Here is an 18,113-nt window from a genome sequence, read left to right as displayed (position 1 = left end):
ACTAGAGTCTAGACAACTGTGTTAAAGGAAAATGAACGTTAGTTGATGGTATTTAAAATGTGACTCCCCATCCCATGACCCTATCAGTGTGTCAAGGGAAGGACTGGGAGGCACAGTCCCAGTGGAAGGTCCCTGAGGTGCTGACACATTGGGGCCGACACCTCCCACTGGCTCAGTTACTGTCACACATAAGAGTCACACCGTGTCGCCTGCACTCTGCAGCAAAACGTGAAGACAGCACCAAGCCTGCCTCTAAAAGGGTATCGCTGATGTTATACAATGTCACCATATTAATAACTGCCCGACTACTTCTCTCTGAGAAACGTCCCCCTCAAGGTCGGCAAAGCCCTGAGGACAAGCCCTGCGTCCGTCTCCTCACATTCACGGCTAGTACTGACCGAGCACTTAACTCTGTCAAACACAGCCTTCAGCACATTACTTAGATTGAATCTTTTCATTTCCACATTCTGAAACAGGTATTATCATCACCATTTTACAGATTAAAAAACTGAAATTATAGGATAAGTTGCCTCAGCTCATAAAGCTAGTAAGTGACAGGATGAAACTTCCTAATCAGACTTGACTCAAGAACCCAACTTCTTCTTTTTTTTTTTTTTTTGTGCTGCGCGGGCCTCTCACAGCTGTGGCCTCTCCCGTTGCGGGGCACAGGCTCTGGACGCGCAGGCTCAGCGGCCATGGCTCACGGGCCCAGCCGCTCCGCGGCACGTGGGATCCTCCCGGACCGGGGCACGAACCCGCGTCCCCTGCATCGACGGGCGGACTCTCAACCACTGCGCCACCAAGGAAGCCCCCAACTTCTTAATAATGGTACAGGGCAGCCCCTCTTGCTCGCCTCTGCTTTCCAACATTTGCCAAGCAGAGTAGACGTTCAAGCAGTGTTTGTTGAGTATTTCAATATTCGGTCATACATACCTATCTTTGATTACGCTGAAATAAAAGTTGGAGAGTTCTCTGGTATAAAATGCTCGTAATAGCCGAACAACTTTTCCAAAGTCATACTGCTTATATGAATCGGTAATCTAGGGAACAAAGCCAAAATAAATTTGGAAGCTGGGATAAGCAAATAAAAATGCAAGTCATCATGAGCAAAATATGTTCCTTTTCAAAATATGTTTCAAAGGCAGACAAATACAAAACAGGCAAGACGTGAGAGCACTTAAGGATCTTTAAAACGTCATTTCTGGATATGAAAGTCACTATCCTCAGAAAACACTGAATAGTCTACCCTGAAAACTACAAAAGAACACACATCAAAGGAAAAGATGAGGTTTGAAATGATGAAGCCACACTGTTTTAAAACAGCAAAGAGTTGAAGCTACCAATGTTCCTTCATTTATGCCTGAAAAGTAAAATTGGGCAAAAATCTGCATGTACGACTCTTAAGGGTATGTGGAAGCAATTCTGATTTCTGAGAAAACACAAAATATTTGTGTTTATATATGAGAGGATATCTTATAAGACAACATAGGAATCATCATTTCAGTTATTTCTATACTTTTGAGATATATATTTCTATACTTCTGCTACAACTCTATTTTATTCCTTCCTATTAAAGAAATACATGGGACTCATTTCAAGAGAAAAATGTGGTCTGAGGGGAGGCCTGGGCCTACTGCTGCCACCAGGTACTCCTCTAGTCTTTTGAGAGACCAGGAAAGAAATCCTAAGACTTCATACCTAATCAACCTAGGACCATGTGGAATTTAGCAAGTGTAACTTTTTTTAGTGCTTTTAGATACTATTTCTAACAAGGTTTGCTCCACTTGTGTACAACCCAAATTTCAACATACAACTGTGCTATTTCCAAAAGCTTATTAATGCACACTTACCTTGTTTGCTAAATCCTGCAGTAAGTGTAGCATATACTGGTCTATGATATACATATTGTTAACAGGGATAGAATCTGTTTCTGGGTTGAAACCAGCCACATTTCCCAAAAGGAAGCGGAGTGTATTCCTAAGCTATAAATATTGAGGAAAAAAATATACAGTCAAAAAATATATGAGTCCTTCAATTATTACTGAAAAATTATTTTCTTTCTCTAACTTTTATCCAACTCATGTTACTTTCTTAATGGGATACTTTGTTATATCACTCCTATAATAAGACGACAAATGCAGAAAACAAACTCTCATTTCAAAAACTCAGTTGCAGAAACAACCACTGTACTTTATACATAAAAACTGAATTTTCATTATATTTCTTTAAAATCTAAGGGCAAATCACCTTTCAGTGGCCCAAGTTTGTTCATCTGTGTCGGTAAGAATGTTGTGTAGGTAAAAATAAATGGAATAAATGTGCACAGTCATTGAGCACATAAAGAGTATACAAAATTAGTATAATTTCATATTAAAATAAAATATAAAAAGACAGTATATAAAATTATCAGCATTACTACTTACTACTTATATTTTTAAACAAATAAATTAGCACAGGATATTTTTAAAAGCTCATAACATGGAGAACTCATTTTCTTTCAGTTGTGAAGTGCCAACAAAAATGTGCCTCATTTTTTTTTTTAACAACGACTCAGTAAACTTTTCATTCGGGAATAGTACATAATAGAAAGAGTAGTGACTCTGACCTTGCTGATATCATCTCTGGCAGCATTCAGTACAGATGGACTCATTATCACTTCAGTGAAGACATTGGACTCAGCGACCCACCAGCGAAGGACATCAGCGCCATAGGGAGGCTCTTTGCTTTGATCCTTTTCATTGAGGGGGAAAAACATACAAACATATAAATGGCTTTCGATTACAATTTGGTGAACAGAGGCTTTAGGTAAGACTCCTATTCAGAAATGTTTGAGCAAAATGTAAGCATAAAATATACCTGTACTGTAATGAAATAAGGGCCAACGATCTCAGAGGATCAGGCTGGATCTAAAACAACAAAACTGGACAAAGGGAGAGTTCGGCCTGCAGTCTTGTTCAGTGTCTCCCTGTCATGTCCGTAAACAGCCACTACAGCAGGCGGACAGAGTACTTGCCCCAGATGCGTCTGTGATGGGGGAGCGGGCCGGGGGAGGGGAAGGGTTGCTTTTCGCTCTCAATATTCCCAAGCTACTCTGACAAAGAGAACTGATTACTGGACACTAGGAGGGCAGTAAAAAGCCAAGGGAGTAAAATAACAGAGAAGGGATTTCTTTTCTGAAAGCAACTCCAAAATAAACCAAAGTATCAGCAACCCCAGACGGATGTTCATTAATGACTTGCTTTAAAGTGTATCATTTCCAAGAATATAACAATAAAATTCATTCATTCATTTATTTATGGCTGCAGGGCTTGCGGGATCTCAGTTCCCCGACCAGGGACCGAACCTGGGCCCCCACGGGGAAAGCGCCAAGTCCTAACCGCGGGGCCTCCGGGGAATTCCCTGAAACATGCATTTAGAAGATGCGATCTAATTTTTTTCCTATACTGTTTCTGTTTAACTGTAAAACTACAGTTTATAAAGTTTTAAAGTTCAGACAATTAAAAGAGGGATAGCATGGCTCAGGACCTAACTGGAGATTCAGACCTGAAATGAGTCAAAAGGGTCAAAAGGGCCACAATCCCAACCCTGCCCTTCCCCACCCCCCCCCCCAAAAAAAAAATCACGTATCATTTAAGAGTCTAGATTTAAAACATGGTAAAGCATTTGCTATTAGTATAAAAGATAGTTTTGTGAGGTTTTTTTTTTTTTTACATTGAACTAACTATATTAAGGGCTCTGCCTGCCAACTTAGCCTCAAAACAAAAATAAAATGACTTTTTAAGGAACCACCTACTTGTCCTCCATTGATGACAACATCAGGATCAATAACATTCCCAAGAGACTTGGACATCTTTTCTCCCTTTTCTCCAAGGGTAAATCCATGAACAACCACTGTCCTAAGAAGAAAAATTAGCTATTAATGAACACAATGATGATGGTTCTTTTTGAAGATGACTCACAGCTTAAAAAAAGTAACTGAGTTTGACATAAAAATCATTTTTCTTGACAAATTATGTATGAAAACTTTTCTTCAAAGTCTGATTCTCAGCTACTTATTTATCCTGTTAAATAGTAAGCTCTCTTATACACAAAAAAATTTTTGTTTACATTCACTAAATAACTGTCTCCTGAGCATCTATTATGTACTGATTTTGATCATTAAAACTAACCAGGAGGGGCTTCCCTGGTGGCGCGGTGGTTGGGAGTCCGCCTGCCGATGCAGGGGTCGCGGGTTCGTGCTCCGGTCCGGGCCGCGGAGCGGCTGGGCCTGCGCGTCCGGAGCCTGTGCTCCGCAACGGGAGAGGCCACAGCAGTGAGAGGCCCGCGCACCACACACACACACAAAAACCTAACCAGGAAAAAGTATGTCTTAAAAAAAAATTATCACCACAAAATTATCTTCAAAAGGATAATTTGAGAGAAATACATCTGCTGTTCTATCGACTTTTAAAAGCACGTTATACAAGAAACATAAAACATGCAAATTGTGAGATGGGTTTTCACTTTAAGATAGCAAAAATCTTAAGCTACTTAAGAATCTTTCTGATTACAACCTCCATTCACCTAGTTGAATAAGGAAAAGCTATTCTCTGTAACTAAATAAGAATCCCTAATTTAATAAAATTCACTAAAGAAATATCTCCATCCATTAGCCACTTGTGGAAATTACAAATGTAAGGATATCTGACTGAGGCTGTCCTCAGTCAAGCTAGAATATCCTCCTCCACATCCATCCGTGTGGGTTTCTCCACTACTCCAGTCAATGCCGGTTTTACCTCTTCTAGGAATTATGATCTGCATCGGAGTGACAAGGCTTCTCTGTATTGCTGTCTCTGTTTTTGTCTCTATTTGTTGTTGTTGTTTTTTTTTTAATTCAAACCTATTTCTCTCCTGAGACTGCAAGCTAATTAAGGGCAGTGTTTTATCATGTATATATTATTCAGCACAGTGCCTCACACACTGGCGAGTATTCAGCAGAAATACTCAACCGTGTGCTGACTTGTTCAGCTCAGGTGTAATACTCACTTAAAAGGTGATTTATTCCTTGCTGCCACACTTGTTAATAAGGAAGACTGAAACCAACCCCCAAGCTGGTCTTTTCCTTCCAAGTACAAATCTGCTCTTTGGTCAGTACCTCAAAAATAAGTATGAAAAAACAGAAATTTAAGTTAATTAAATAGGAAAATGGAAATGAATGTTTATCAAGGTATTAAAATATTAAAAGTCATCATGTTACTTATTTCTTGTGTCATGCTATACCCAGTGGCTAGGCTGCATTCACTTGGGCTGTTGCCCTCACTGCCAATTTATTAATCAAGATAAAGAAGATAAACCTTGGAGTATGATCTCCCAAACCACAGAGAACTAAAGTATGATCTAAGTTAGGGACTGATTCATATTAACTACCAATATCAATATTTCCAATTAAATCTTTTATGAAAGTCAACTATTTTTATTAATTCAACAATTATTTGCTGAGTATCCAGTAACTTTATATGTTAAGTCATTTAATTCTCATAGGAACTCTAGAAGGTAGATGTTATTATTATCCCCGTTTTACTGATGAGGAAAGTGAGACACTGAGAGATTTTATAAGTTGTCCAGGGTTATGCAGACGGTAAGCAGTAGACATGGAGTCTACATGTAGACCGTCTGGCCACGGAGCGTATACACTTAACCAAGATATTAAACAAACTAGGAAAAAATGTCTTATAAAGGGCACGTTATTAACTTCTAATGTGACGACGACCCAGTCAAAAGATGGGCAAAGCGTAAAACAGCCCTATGAGCCAGGGGCTGAGGCGCGAGGTTGGCGGCGGGGGCAGGGGAGGGAGGAGCAGGCGGGGTGCAGAGGATTTCTAGGGCAGTGAAAATACTCTGCATGATACTATAACGAGGGACACATGTATAATGATGATACATGTGTCCAAAGAGTGAACCCTAATGTAGACTGTCGACTTTGGATGATGATGACGTGTCAAGGTCGGCCCATCCACGTCACACAAATGTACCACACTCTGGTGGGGGGCCTTGGTTAACAGGGAGGACTGCCGGTGTGAGGACAGAGGGCACAGGGAGATCTCCGCACCTTCCTCTTCATTTTGCTGTGAACCTGAAACTGCTCTTAAAAAATTAAGTCTTTAAGAAAAAACATGGCAAAGGAAAAAAAAAAAATGCTGTACAAATAATTTAGCCTCAAATTTGTTAGGACATATATGTATGCAAGCTTGAGAGCTACTTTAGCATTCAACAAATATCAACAGTTAATTCAAGCGTTAAAAATACGAGACCATTTGGCAAACATCATAAGTAATGACCATTTCAGTCAAATATCATCAAGGACGCTTAAATACTAGGTGAAAATCTGGTGAGAAAACAGGATACTTCCACAGTCTTAAAGTATCTCTCTACAGATACAGTTGACCCTTGAAAAACACAGATTTGAAATGTGAATGCCCACTTATACCCGGAGTTTTTTAACTAAATATGAGCTATAGTACTACATGATCTGCTGTTGGCTGAATCCATGGATGTGGAACCACGAAAATGGAGGGCCAACTATGAAGTTAGACTTGGACTGAATGGAAGGTTGGTGCCCCTACCAACGTTGTTCAAGGGTCAACTGTACGTATAGTAACAATTACGATGGGGAGACGGGGCTGGGGGAGGAGTAACTCTGCAAGAGAAAGTGGGCAGGCACCACCTTAACCAAGTGATCAAAGTTAAACATCACCAGCAAAAGACATCATGTGACTTCTGACATGACTCACTAAAAAGGACACAGTATCACTTCTGTGATATTCCTGCCAAAAATGCACAATCTAAATCCAATCATGAGAACACATCAAGGAAACCCAAACTGAGGTACTATCTTCTACAAAATAAACCACCTGTACCTTCATGGATGTCAAGTTTATGAAAGACAAGGACAAAATAAGGAGACTAAAGAGAGAACTAAATGTCACATGAGGTCCTAGATTGGGTCTAGGCCCCTTTTTATTTTTTTCCTTTTCCCATATAGGACATTAGTGGGCGAAATTGGAGTAAGATCTATACATAGGTAACAGTATGGAATCAGTGCTGATTTCCTGATTTTTTTTTTTTTTTTTTTTTTTTGTGGTACGCGGGCCTCTCACTGTTGTGGCCTCTCCCGTTGCGGAGCACAGGCTCCGGATGCACAGGCTCAGCGGCCATGGCTAACGGGACCAGCTGCTCCGCGGTATGTGGGATCTTCCCGGACCGGGGCACGAACCCGTGTCCCCTGCATCGGCAGGCGGATTCTCAACCACTGCGCCACCAGGGAAGCCCTGATTTCCTGATTTTGATGTTCATATTGGTTATACAAGAGACTGTCCATGTTTTTAGGAAATCCACACTGAAATATTTCGGGATAAAAGAGCAAGTCTGCAACTTACCTTTAAATCGTACAGAAAAATGTTTATATATCCATATAGAAAAATATATATATAAAGGAAATGTGGCAAAATGTTGACTATGGAAAATCTAGGTGAAGGTATGTACTTCTTTATACTATTCTGTGACTTTTCAGAATAAAAATGGTTTTCAAAAAAAGGAGCATGAGGTCTTTGGGGAAGATTACTTCCATATTTTAAACCTAAACTCAGAACTCAAAGAAACCCCAGCAATCCCTTTTTATGTGTAAAATGATGGTGATTTGCTCTTATGTCCTGACACTGAGGAGTCGGTGTTGGAATCCTTATGTGACGAAGAGTATCTGGGTGAAGGTGGGAGACGGCACTGAAACGATGTAATCAAACATTAAATTAGTGAAATTCGACTAACATCGTCAAGCACGTAGCGGGCGCTGTGCTGCCTGCGCTCTTGGAGACGACAGCCAGCAAGAAACAACTGTGCTGTTATCAGGGTGAAAACACAGATTAGCCTAGTCTGTGCAGTTAGGAAAGCCGAGGATAATATAAAATGATGAATGGGAACAAAAATTTTAGCCTCAACATCTAGAATGTTACATCTATGTCCTACTTTCCTTCTTCTGCTGCTGATCTGTAACCATTTAAACTTTTACAATACCAGTACTTAAACCCCATCCCACCCAAAATGTTAACTTCCTACTGGAGACCACATTTTGGATGTAGCAATAATTAATGAGCAGATTAATAACAGAACACTAGGGGAAATCCCTCTCTGAAATAAGTGGGAAATGAAATAGCAGGAAGTATTCCCCCCAATTTTTCATTTCTTCAGAAAATACCTACTTCTGGCCAAATGAAATGACAGTCCATAATCATGAAATCAAACTGAAGTTCTGTCATCTTGGAGAAATCATTGCTTCCAAGCCTTGATTAACACACTTAAAAAAACAAGGGGTTTAAATAATCTCTAAAATCTTCGCCCGCTCTAAAATTTTTAGTTTTAAGAAAGCTGGTTGTTGCCTCAGGACTTACACTATGCAGGATAAAAGCAATCTGAAGACTGCACAGTGGCGAGATTCAGACTGCCTGGGTCCAAAGCCTGGCTGTGGCGCTTATGACCCAGGGGCCTTAGCATAACCTTTCCATGCTTCCATTTCTTCCTCACTGAAATGAGGATAACACCAGAACCTACTTACCTTATAAGGTTGTTCTAGAGATTAAAGAGGTACTATAACATGCTTAGGACATGGTAAATACTCAGTAAATGTTAATTATTATTAAGATACGTCATAAAGGGCACTTGATAGCTGCTGATGGAGAATTAAGAAAGAGTCTTCCTGGTATATTTTTTCAAACAGTTTTATATGAAGGAATACTTGCAAAAATGTGATTAGGTATATACTAAATTACTTTTAAAATACACGGTCTCTGATTCTGTCCTAGAAACACATGTTGTACCTAATAAAATCAGGCCATTAATAACAGCACAACAAAACAACTAATTCATATTAAGGGTAAAATCTTGGTGTCTTTCTCATTCTCATATATGCTGAATTTTTGGAATTGGGTAAGGAGCTAAATATCATTCTGGAAAAGGAAGTGTAACCCTAGAAAATTTCTGTGAACAAGAGCCTGTCAAGATGGCGTGCGAAACCAGAAGAAAAAGACGGCAGTGGGGAAGTTTTGGAGTGGCAAAACAGAGTGAGAAATGAAAAGATTCAGTTTACAGGAACTTTCAAAATGAAGATGAGGAGCTTAGTCTTGGATGGTAAGTATACGAACCACAGTCAAACTCAAGTGCTGGTATGCTGTAGGATTATTTAACGACCTCATATAATTAATTACTGGGACTACTTTCTGTTCTAGTAAGCTTATTTTTAGTAATGCTTAATTTTTATTTCTAACAACAAAAAGCACATTCTCACTTTAAGAAACCTGTGAAACAGTAAAGTTCAAGAAAATAAAACCACATATATTCCCGATACCCAGAGATAATCCCTTTATTTCAGCATATTTCCTTCCACTATTTTGTCTATGCTTGTATTCTGCGCTTCTAAAAATTTAACACGCCCTTAAATAATACCTACCCATGACCATTTAATGTTCAAAACACGTTCAAAAACAAGACTTACTGGAGGCATATCATTCTATCTATCACGTGAATGTGTGCCATTATCACTTCAGCCATTTTTCTACAGATGGACATTGGCTTGTTGGTCAATGTCATTTACTGTTTGAAATAACACTGTAATGAGTATCTTCACACATAATTTTTCATCCAGATCTGATGACTTCTACAGAATAGATTCCTGTTAAGTGGAATCACACAGTCAAAAGACAGAAAACTACTTCAAAGCTTTTGACGAATAACGTGAAAACCCCTTCTGGTAGGTCTGTGCCAATTTACACTTCCACCAGCAGTGTACAAGAGGGAGAAACAGTGCCCGTTTTTTTTTTTCTGCCTATTTTTTATCCTTTTTCCTTCTGCATAGGTTTTTTTGTAATTTTATTATTATCATTATTTTTAAATATTTTCTTGGCAGCATGTGGATCTTAGTTCCCCAACCAGGGATCAAACCTGCACCCCTTGCATTGGAAGTGCAGAATCTTAACCACTGGACTGCCGGGGAAGCCCCTGCATAGATCTTTTAGTGAAAGAAAAATTTAGTACTCTCTTATGGAGGCATAGTATGTTTGGTGTCTTAAAATTCCAGGAAAAGTAGTGATTAACCATGTGGTAAAAAGTTAGTATTTCTTTACAATAACTTTCGCTCTTAGGAAAATCGTAGGAATTCCCTGGTGGCCTAGTAGTTAGGATTCTAGGCTTTCACTCCTGTGACCCCGGTTCAATCCCTAGTCAGGAAACTGAGATCCCACAAGTCGCCTGCACAGCCAAAAAAAAAAATGTAAAGATTCATGTTTTGAGGAAACAACTGTTCAATACCTCTAGGACTGTGATTTAGGTATGGTAAAAATTTAAAGAATAAACCAACTACTAAAAAATTACTACCAAAGAGGAATTAGCAAAAAACTGAGTAATCTATAATTTCATTACTAAATTTGTATAATTTTGCTGAATTGATGAATTTTGAGCAAGATTGTTATACTGAACTAAGAAGGCAGGTTGTAGAACCAGCACAAACATTTGGCAAAACTACTGTTTAATATACATACATTAAAAAATAATTTAAACAAAAAATAATTGCTAAAGTTAATCATTAATTTTTTAAATTAAGCTATTAGTACTGTGTATGTCCTTAAAAGGGTAACTTTAAAAAAAACTTATTCGTAAATCTGAGTTTCTGTTTCAAAAAATGATCTCTTTTCTGTACTTCAAGTTATTTCTCTGTTAAAAAGAATCAGAAATGATGTAGAATAAATATTTTAAAACACTAATTACTTTACCAGGTGAATGGATAAAAAACTGTGGTACATCCAGACAATGAAGTATTGTTCAGCACTAAAAAGTAATGAGCCATGAAAAGACATGGAGGAATCTTGAATACATATTATTAAGTAAAAGCCGCCAATGTGAAAAGGCTACATCCTGTATGACTCCAACTATACCACGTTCTGGAAAGGGCAAAATTATGGAGACAGTAAAAAGATCAGTGGCTGCCAGGGCTTAGTAGGGAACGAGGGGTGAAAAGGTGGAGCTGAAGATTTGGGGGGCCATAAAACTATTCTGTGTGATACATGCCATTATACATTTGTCAAAACCCACAGAAAGTACATCCCAAGAGTGAACTCTAATGTACACTATGGACCCTGGATGATAATGAGTTGTCAACGTGGGGTCATCGAATGTAACAGACCACTCTGGTGTGGGATGCTGATAATGGGACGGCTGTGGGGAAGTGGTGTAAGGGGTATGGATTCTCTCTACTTTTCTATCTTTAAAAAATTTTAAACATTAATTAGTTTTATTTTATTTTTAAAAATTTTTATTGGAGTATAGTTGCTCTACAATATTGTGTTAGTTTATACTGTACAGCAGCTATACATATATCCCCTCTTTGGATTTCCTTCTCATTTAGGTCACCACAGAGCACTGAGTAGAGTTCCCTGTGCTATACAGTAGGTTCTCATTAGTTACCTATTTTATACATAGTATCAACAGTGTATATATGTCCATCCCAATCTCCCAATTCATCCCACCACCCCCTTTCCCCTTTGGTATCCATAAGTTTGTCGTCTGTGTCTCTATTTCTGCTTTGTAAATAAGATCATCTATACAAATTTTTTCAAAAACATAAAGCTGTTTTTAAAAAAGTTTAAATATTGGTTTTAAATCAGTGCAATAATTAATGTCTTTGGTAAACATTTAAGGAATGTTTTAGAAATATGGATATGACTTATTACTTTTATATAATTCTCTTTAAATGCCATTCCCTTTCAGAAAGTGTTCAAGTTTCAATTTCTTAAGTTTTACTGACCTTGAACTCACTCACAGTGAAACTCACAAAGAACTCACCAGGTACTTGACCTGGTGTAAAAACAGAAGCCAAATCTCTTTCACTGCCATAAAATCTGTCACCAAAAAGTAAAACTAGATATGTATGCTATGTAATCACCAAATTCAACTCATTAAACATTAGTGATACTGGTGAAGACTGGTATCTAAAATTAAGCTCAAAATCAAGCTGATTTTACTTTGTAATAATACACTCTCAAGGAAACATGCAGACATGGAATCATTTCATATTAGACTTGATACAAGCCATCTGAGAATGAAAAGTACAATAAGTCTTTCCAGGAAAGTAGGTGACTGCTCATTTTGTTTTGTTTTTTAAAGGAAAATCACCTTTGCTTTACGGTTTTTTGAACTATGAATTCACCAAGTATCTGGACTCCTTCCCACCTCATTCTTTCTGCCTATCTTTTGAAATTTTTTATCATGAAAGAAGAAAAGAGAGGAAAACAGGATGAAATATAAATCAATTAATCTAACTTACTGATCCATCTCATAAGATTTGTCTTATTTATTCTTTACTTTTTTTTGAGGAAGAGGAATATAAGATCTCAGTGAAAAAGTAGAAACTACAGTCTAAAATTGGGTTTGGGGGAATTCCCTGGTGGGCCAGTGGTTAGGACTCAGCACTTCCACTGCCGGGGGCCTGGGTTCAATCCCTGGTCGGGGAACTAAGAACCCACAAGCTGCACAGCGCGGCCAAAATAAAATAAAACAAAATAGGGTTTGTGTATTATCTGAAGATAGTTTACTTATGTTCTGGCACCCTCTTATGCATGCAACCCACATGTTTAAATGGCAAAATGATTTTCTTTCTTTGAATTTATTAGCTATATAGGACATGGAAGGAAAAAATGATTTACCGATTAGGTGCATTTTTACCACTAATTTCGTTTGATAAACTATTTCTGTCACTGTCAAATATTTGGTTAAGAACAAACTTGAAATAGCATGACTAAACTCTATCTGTACCAACCAACAGCAGCACAGATAGGTTTTAATGACAATTTTCACACAGTTTAACAGTCAATGGCTCCAGGTATAATTTGCGCTTGCTGCACTTGGTAACATAAAACCACTTTAGAAACTAAAAAGCAACAATGCCAGTAGCAGCAATCCTCACCAGGGCTGAAGCAGCTAATGAACTCTGAAATGCACTTTATAAGCACTGTTTCACATACGGCATATTTATTCTATTTTGAAATTCAGGATGCTGCCCCAAATGTGGTAGGAGGTAACTCTTTTCCTGCTGATAACATTAACACTGTTTAACCTACCTACCTACCTTCTGTAATGTTATCTGCTGACATTTTCAATATAATTTAGGAAAACAAAGTACCTAAACTGGCAATATTTTCTCTTGAGTACGGTGGGAGAAACATATGAAATAATAATTCTGAAAATTACTGCATACGATATTATAAAAATTATATTAATATGTTAACTTATATTAGATCATTATGAATTTTTATGTACAGTTTAGCTATAATACAGAGTAAGCATGAATTTCTGTGTATTTTGCTTTTCAAATTTCCTATGCTGAAAGAAAGGCCCAATTAGAGCATTCCCAGCATTCACCTGCTAGGAATCACACTGCTGTCCGCTCAGTAATGAGGCCTACTACCAGAAGTATACCCCAGGTAAAACTTGACCACGATCCCTCGTCATTCCTTTAACAACGGTCAGCTGAACAGGCAAGCGGTTTTCCCACATTCCTTTGCTCCAGAAAGCAAACAGGATCTCCTGGGTAAACGCCAGCACTCAGCAGCAATGCGAGGAACTGTCTGATGCAGCGCTGCTTCCCTGGCACCTCATCCCGGTCTTTAACCTCACAGTGGGGACAAGCTCTATTTCATTTCACTTCTAGCTTCTCACTTAGTATCCCTGAAGGTATCTTCTCACATCTAAACACATCCTCTGTGTGCCTGCTAGTACTTCTAATTCCTGCCCAATCTCACCTCCCTTTTTATCCACGGAGTCAAAAGCTTCCCCTACCTGTGAAGAAGTAGAAATTAGTCAGCTGTCTGCACAGAGAGGGGTAAAGAGAAGTACAGTCGAATGAGAACCGGAAAGCAGGGTACCCGACTTCTAGCCTGACACTAAGCTATGTAACCATCACCTAACTGGACCCTAATGCAATCTCATCTCCTCTTCTGAAAAATGATTGGGTCAGGCTATTTCAGTGATTTCCAAACTTTGTTTTACAGCACTGAGTGCCTTGGGGTCAAGGAGAATGAGCTGACTGAGAGGAGGAAGGAAATTCCCATTTTTATTAATCTTATGAATTGTGGTTCTATATAAAAATTTCAATTGGAAAAAAAAAGTTTAGAAAGCATTGGATTAAATGATTTTTAATCATTTTTAAAAAATGATTAAAAGATCCAACAGCTCTTCCAGATCTAAAATTATATTATAGCAGATGTACTTCCAAATAAAGCATAAAAAAAGTTTCTGATTATAGATTTCTTCTGATAGCATTTATTTATTTTCAAAACTGCTTGATTGGTATTTAATCTACTATTTTAAATTACCTGGAAGAACGTAAGACCATGAAGTTCCACTGTCAAACCAGATGTCCAAGATATCCTGACCAGGCACATACTCCAAAGCATCAGGACCACCAACCTAGTAAGATTAATGTAAAAACATTTCAATTACACAGCCATCACAACATTTACAATTAATACCCAAAAAGGTCTTAAGAAAATGAAATACTTACAACCATTAAATTCACATTTTAAAATGAAATTTCAGACATCTTTAAGTATTTTGCAATTAGGTACAACTGCTTCATTTGCATGTAAAAGTAATTAATTACACATTTACTAACGGAAATATAAACTTTTTATTTCTTGAAATAATCTTCCAATTTGGATTTTTCAATATGTGATGCCATCAGTTAACTCGAATTCACGTCCTACAAAGTCCTGATACACCAATGTTACGCACTGTTCTCTCACAGTCACAAGTGCCTCTCTCTGCTTAGCCAACAAAGCAGTTAAAATCAATCTTGGCCCTACTGCTACACTATACACCCAACTTCTCGAGCTCAATAAAAATGTCTACTCTCAAACTGCACCGGCTCCTCATTTACGATGAATAAACTCATGAACTTGACCATGATAACGTAACTACTTTTTAACTCCAGGGAATCTCGTGTTGTCATTAAATCATGCAATACATAACAAAGGCTGTTAAATACGCATAGAAATTTACCTGAGATAAGACTTCTTTTGGAAGAAGTTGCTCCGGGGGAAGAGTCCACCAGATATCACTGCCATGTTCTTCCACTAGTTTAATAATATGCTCAATAGTTTGGCTATTTTAGGGGGAACAAAGTAAAATTGTTCACTTAATTACTGTGGTTAATATCTAATATTTTAAATTTAAGAAACAGTAGTATTTTTTCCCTATCTGCAGGATATTTATCCCAATATGCAGGGTATTTTTTTGTATCTTTTCTCCCAAATTTAGTGGTATTATCTTCAGTTACTTGCTTACTTAGTTCCTGCTGTCATCTTAAATTCAATAAAATGAAATAAAATTGATCATATGGAGCCCTTAAAAGAAAAAAAAAAAAAAAAAAAAAAAGACTTCTCCTGATATCCCTTTTTCAGTTACTGACTTCCCTGTTTCTATCAATCTATTTTCTATCCAAGTACTTATATTCAAAACCTGCTAATTATCTACCTCCTCCAATTTCTGCTCAATTTAAGCCAAAACATTCTGTCAGTTTCTACCTTGACATATTACTCAAATTTATTCCTTGAGCAAATAAAAGAATATTAGTCCAACCTCACTGCATCAATACTAGATTGATGCAAAGGTCTGACTTTTCCCCTATGCTCATTCCTCTACATGACACATGAAATTTAATTTATATGACACATCTTTGAGAGAGTTACATTCCTAAAACTGCTTTTATCACACCAATCCCCTCTCAAAGACTTGCAGTGCCCCCTCACTGCTTATAGGACTGAGTCCAAATACATCTGCATAAGAGGCAATGCTGTACCAGAGCACAGATTTTGATATCTGATATTTAATAACAGATATCCAGGCTTATATCTTGACTCTGCTACTTTTTATATATATATATATGACCACACACAAGTACTAAAACTTCTCTAAGTCTCGGTTGTCCCTTCTGTTAAGAAGAATGGTACAATTTTTGTTCAAAAATATTTGAGTACTTCCAATGTTTTGGATGCTGTTCTAGGCACTGGAGATACAGCAGTTAACAAGGCAGATAAGATTCCCACTGTAGTGGAACTTGCATTTTAATGATCCTAGATACTTTCGTCAGAATGACTGCAAACTAAATGAGATGAGCCAGTAAAATTTAACACATGCCTAACATACAACGGAAAGCCAATAAATGCATATCAAATGAGCACTGAAACTGATCATTATCTTTGGGAAGATAAAATACACAGTTATAAACTGTCTGAAAATTAAACTCAGGGAAAATTTTATACTAAATTTTCTCATGGAATAATATACTTTTAAGTTATTATCACAGCTTTATTGGCATTACAACTTCCTCTAGTTGCTTTCCACTGAGTCACAGAATATACTGGTCAAGAACATGGACTCTGTGTGGAGAGAAGAGAACCCTCCTACATTGTTGATGGGAATGTAAATTGGTGCAGCTACTATGGAAAACAGTTTGGAGGTTCCTCAAAAAACTAAAAGTAGAGTTGCTATATGATCCTGTAATCTACTATGGGGCATATATCCAAAGAAAACTATAATTCAAAAAGTGACAGATGAATGGATAAAGAAGATGCGGTACATATACACAATGGAATATTACTCAGCCATAAAAAAGAACAAAATAATGCCATTTGCAGCAACATGGATGGACCTAGAGATTATCATACTAAGTGAAGTAAGTCAGACAGAGAAAGGCAAATACCACATGATACCACTTATATGTGGAACCTAAAATACGACACAAATGAATTTACCTATGAAACAGAAACACACTCATAGAGAACAGACTTGTGGTTGCCAAAGGGGAGGGGGGGGGATGGATTAGGAGTTTGGGATCAGCAGATGCAAACTATTACATATAGAATGGATAACCAACAAGGTCCTACTGTATAGCACAGGGAACTATATTCAATATCCTGTGATAAACCATAATGGAAAAGAATATGAAAAAGAATTCACTGTGATACACTGAATCACTCTGCTGTTCAGCAGAAATTAACACAACATTGTAAATCAACTATACTTCAATAGAAAAAAAAGAAAGAAAAAGAAAAAAAAGAACATGGAACCCAGAGCCAGACAGCTTTCATTTAATTCCTGGCTCTATAACTTACTAGCTATGTGACCCTAGGCAAAGCACTCAACGTTTCTGTACCTTGGTTTGCAAAAATGCACATAATAACAGCATCATTAATAGAGCTATTATGGATATGAATTGAGCTTATATGTAAAATGCCTAGAACAGTGTCTGGCACATATTAATAGCTATTATATAAGCATTAGCTATTATTTAAACGGATTCTTTTGGGGTTTTTTTGGCCTTGCCATGCAGCATGTAGGATCTTAGTTCCCCGACCAGAGATCAAACCTGTGTGTCCTGCATTGGGAGCACAGAGTCTTAACCACTGGACTGCCAGGGAAGTCCCATAAACTGATTCTTTGAAGTCAGGAAACTTAAGACAGTTAATTTTGTTAACCAGTTACCAAAACACATATCCATATTAATATTTAGAGGTTAAAGTATGTATACTAGAGCCAACTTTTCAATTATCCTCTTTTCTACCACACTCCATTAATGCAAGTAACTAAAAATGTAGGTCTATGAGAGTTGATAGAAATGGAAGGAGGAGTGGATAGGAAAAAGTTCTAAGTTCTTTTTTTTTTTTTTTTAACATCTTTATTTGAGTATAACTGTTTTACAATAGTGTGTTAGTTTCTCTTTTACAACAAAGTGAATCAGTTATACATATACATATGTTCCCATAACTGTTCCCTCTTTTGTCACCCTCCCTATCCCACCCCTCTAGGTGGTCACTAAGTACAGAGGTGAACTCCCTGTGCTATGCTGTAGCTTCCCACTAGCTATCTAATTTACATCTGGTAGTGTGTATATGTCCATGCCACTCTCTCACATCGTCACAGCTTACCCTTCCCCCTCCCCATATCCTCAAGTCCATGCTCTAGTAGGTCTGTGTTTTATTCCCATCCTACCACTAATCTCTTCATGACTTTTTTTTTTTTTTTTTAGATTCCAT

The 18,113-nt window shown here is 37.6% G+C and overlaps 1 protein-coding gene across 2 annotated transcripts in view; it reads right to left on the bottom strand.

Annotated features, from left to right (window-relative positions):
* IARS2 (isoleucyl-tRNA synthetase 2, mitochondrial) overlaps positions 1-18,113 on the bottom strand; it is a 79,898-nt gene that overhangs the window by 5,580 nt on the left and 56,205 nt on the right. For both annotated transcript variants that reach the window (XM_059039734.2, XM_067027858.1), the window contains 7 exons: positions 15,079-15,181; positions 14,394-14,487; positions 5,026-5,134; positions 3,794-3,896; positions 2,606-2,731; positions 1,851-1,982; positions 934-1,040 (listed from right to left, as the gene is read on the bottom strand). In XM_059039734.2, the coding sequence (XP_058895717.1) occupies positions 934-1,040; positions 1,851-1,982; positions 2,606-2,731; positions 3,794-3,896; positions 5,026-5,134; positions 14,394-14,487; positions 15,079-15,181 (774 nt within the window). The remainder of the gene's footprint in view (positions 1-933; positions 1,041-1,850; positions 1,983-2,605; positions 2,732-3,793; positions 3,897-5,025; positions 5,135-14,393; positions 14,488-15,078; positions 15,182-18,113) is intronic.

The sequence above is a fragment of the Kogia breviceps genome, chromosome 1, assembly GCF_026419965.1.
Source record: "Kogia breviceps isolate mKogBre1 chromosome 1, mKogBre1 haplotype 1, whole genome shotgun sequence".
Lineage (NCBI taxonomy): Eukaryota > Metazoa > Chordata > Mammalia > Artiodactyla > Physeteridae > Kogia > Kogia breviceps.
This window is presented reverse-complemented; position numbering and strand designations above follow the sequence as displayed.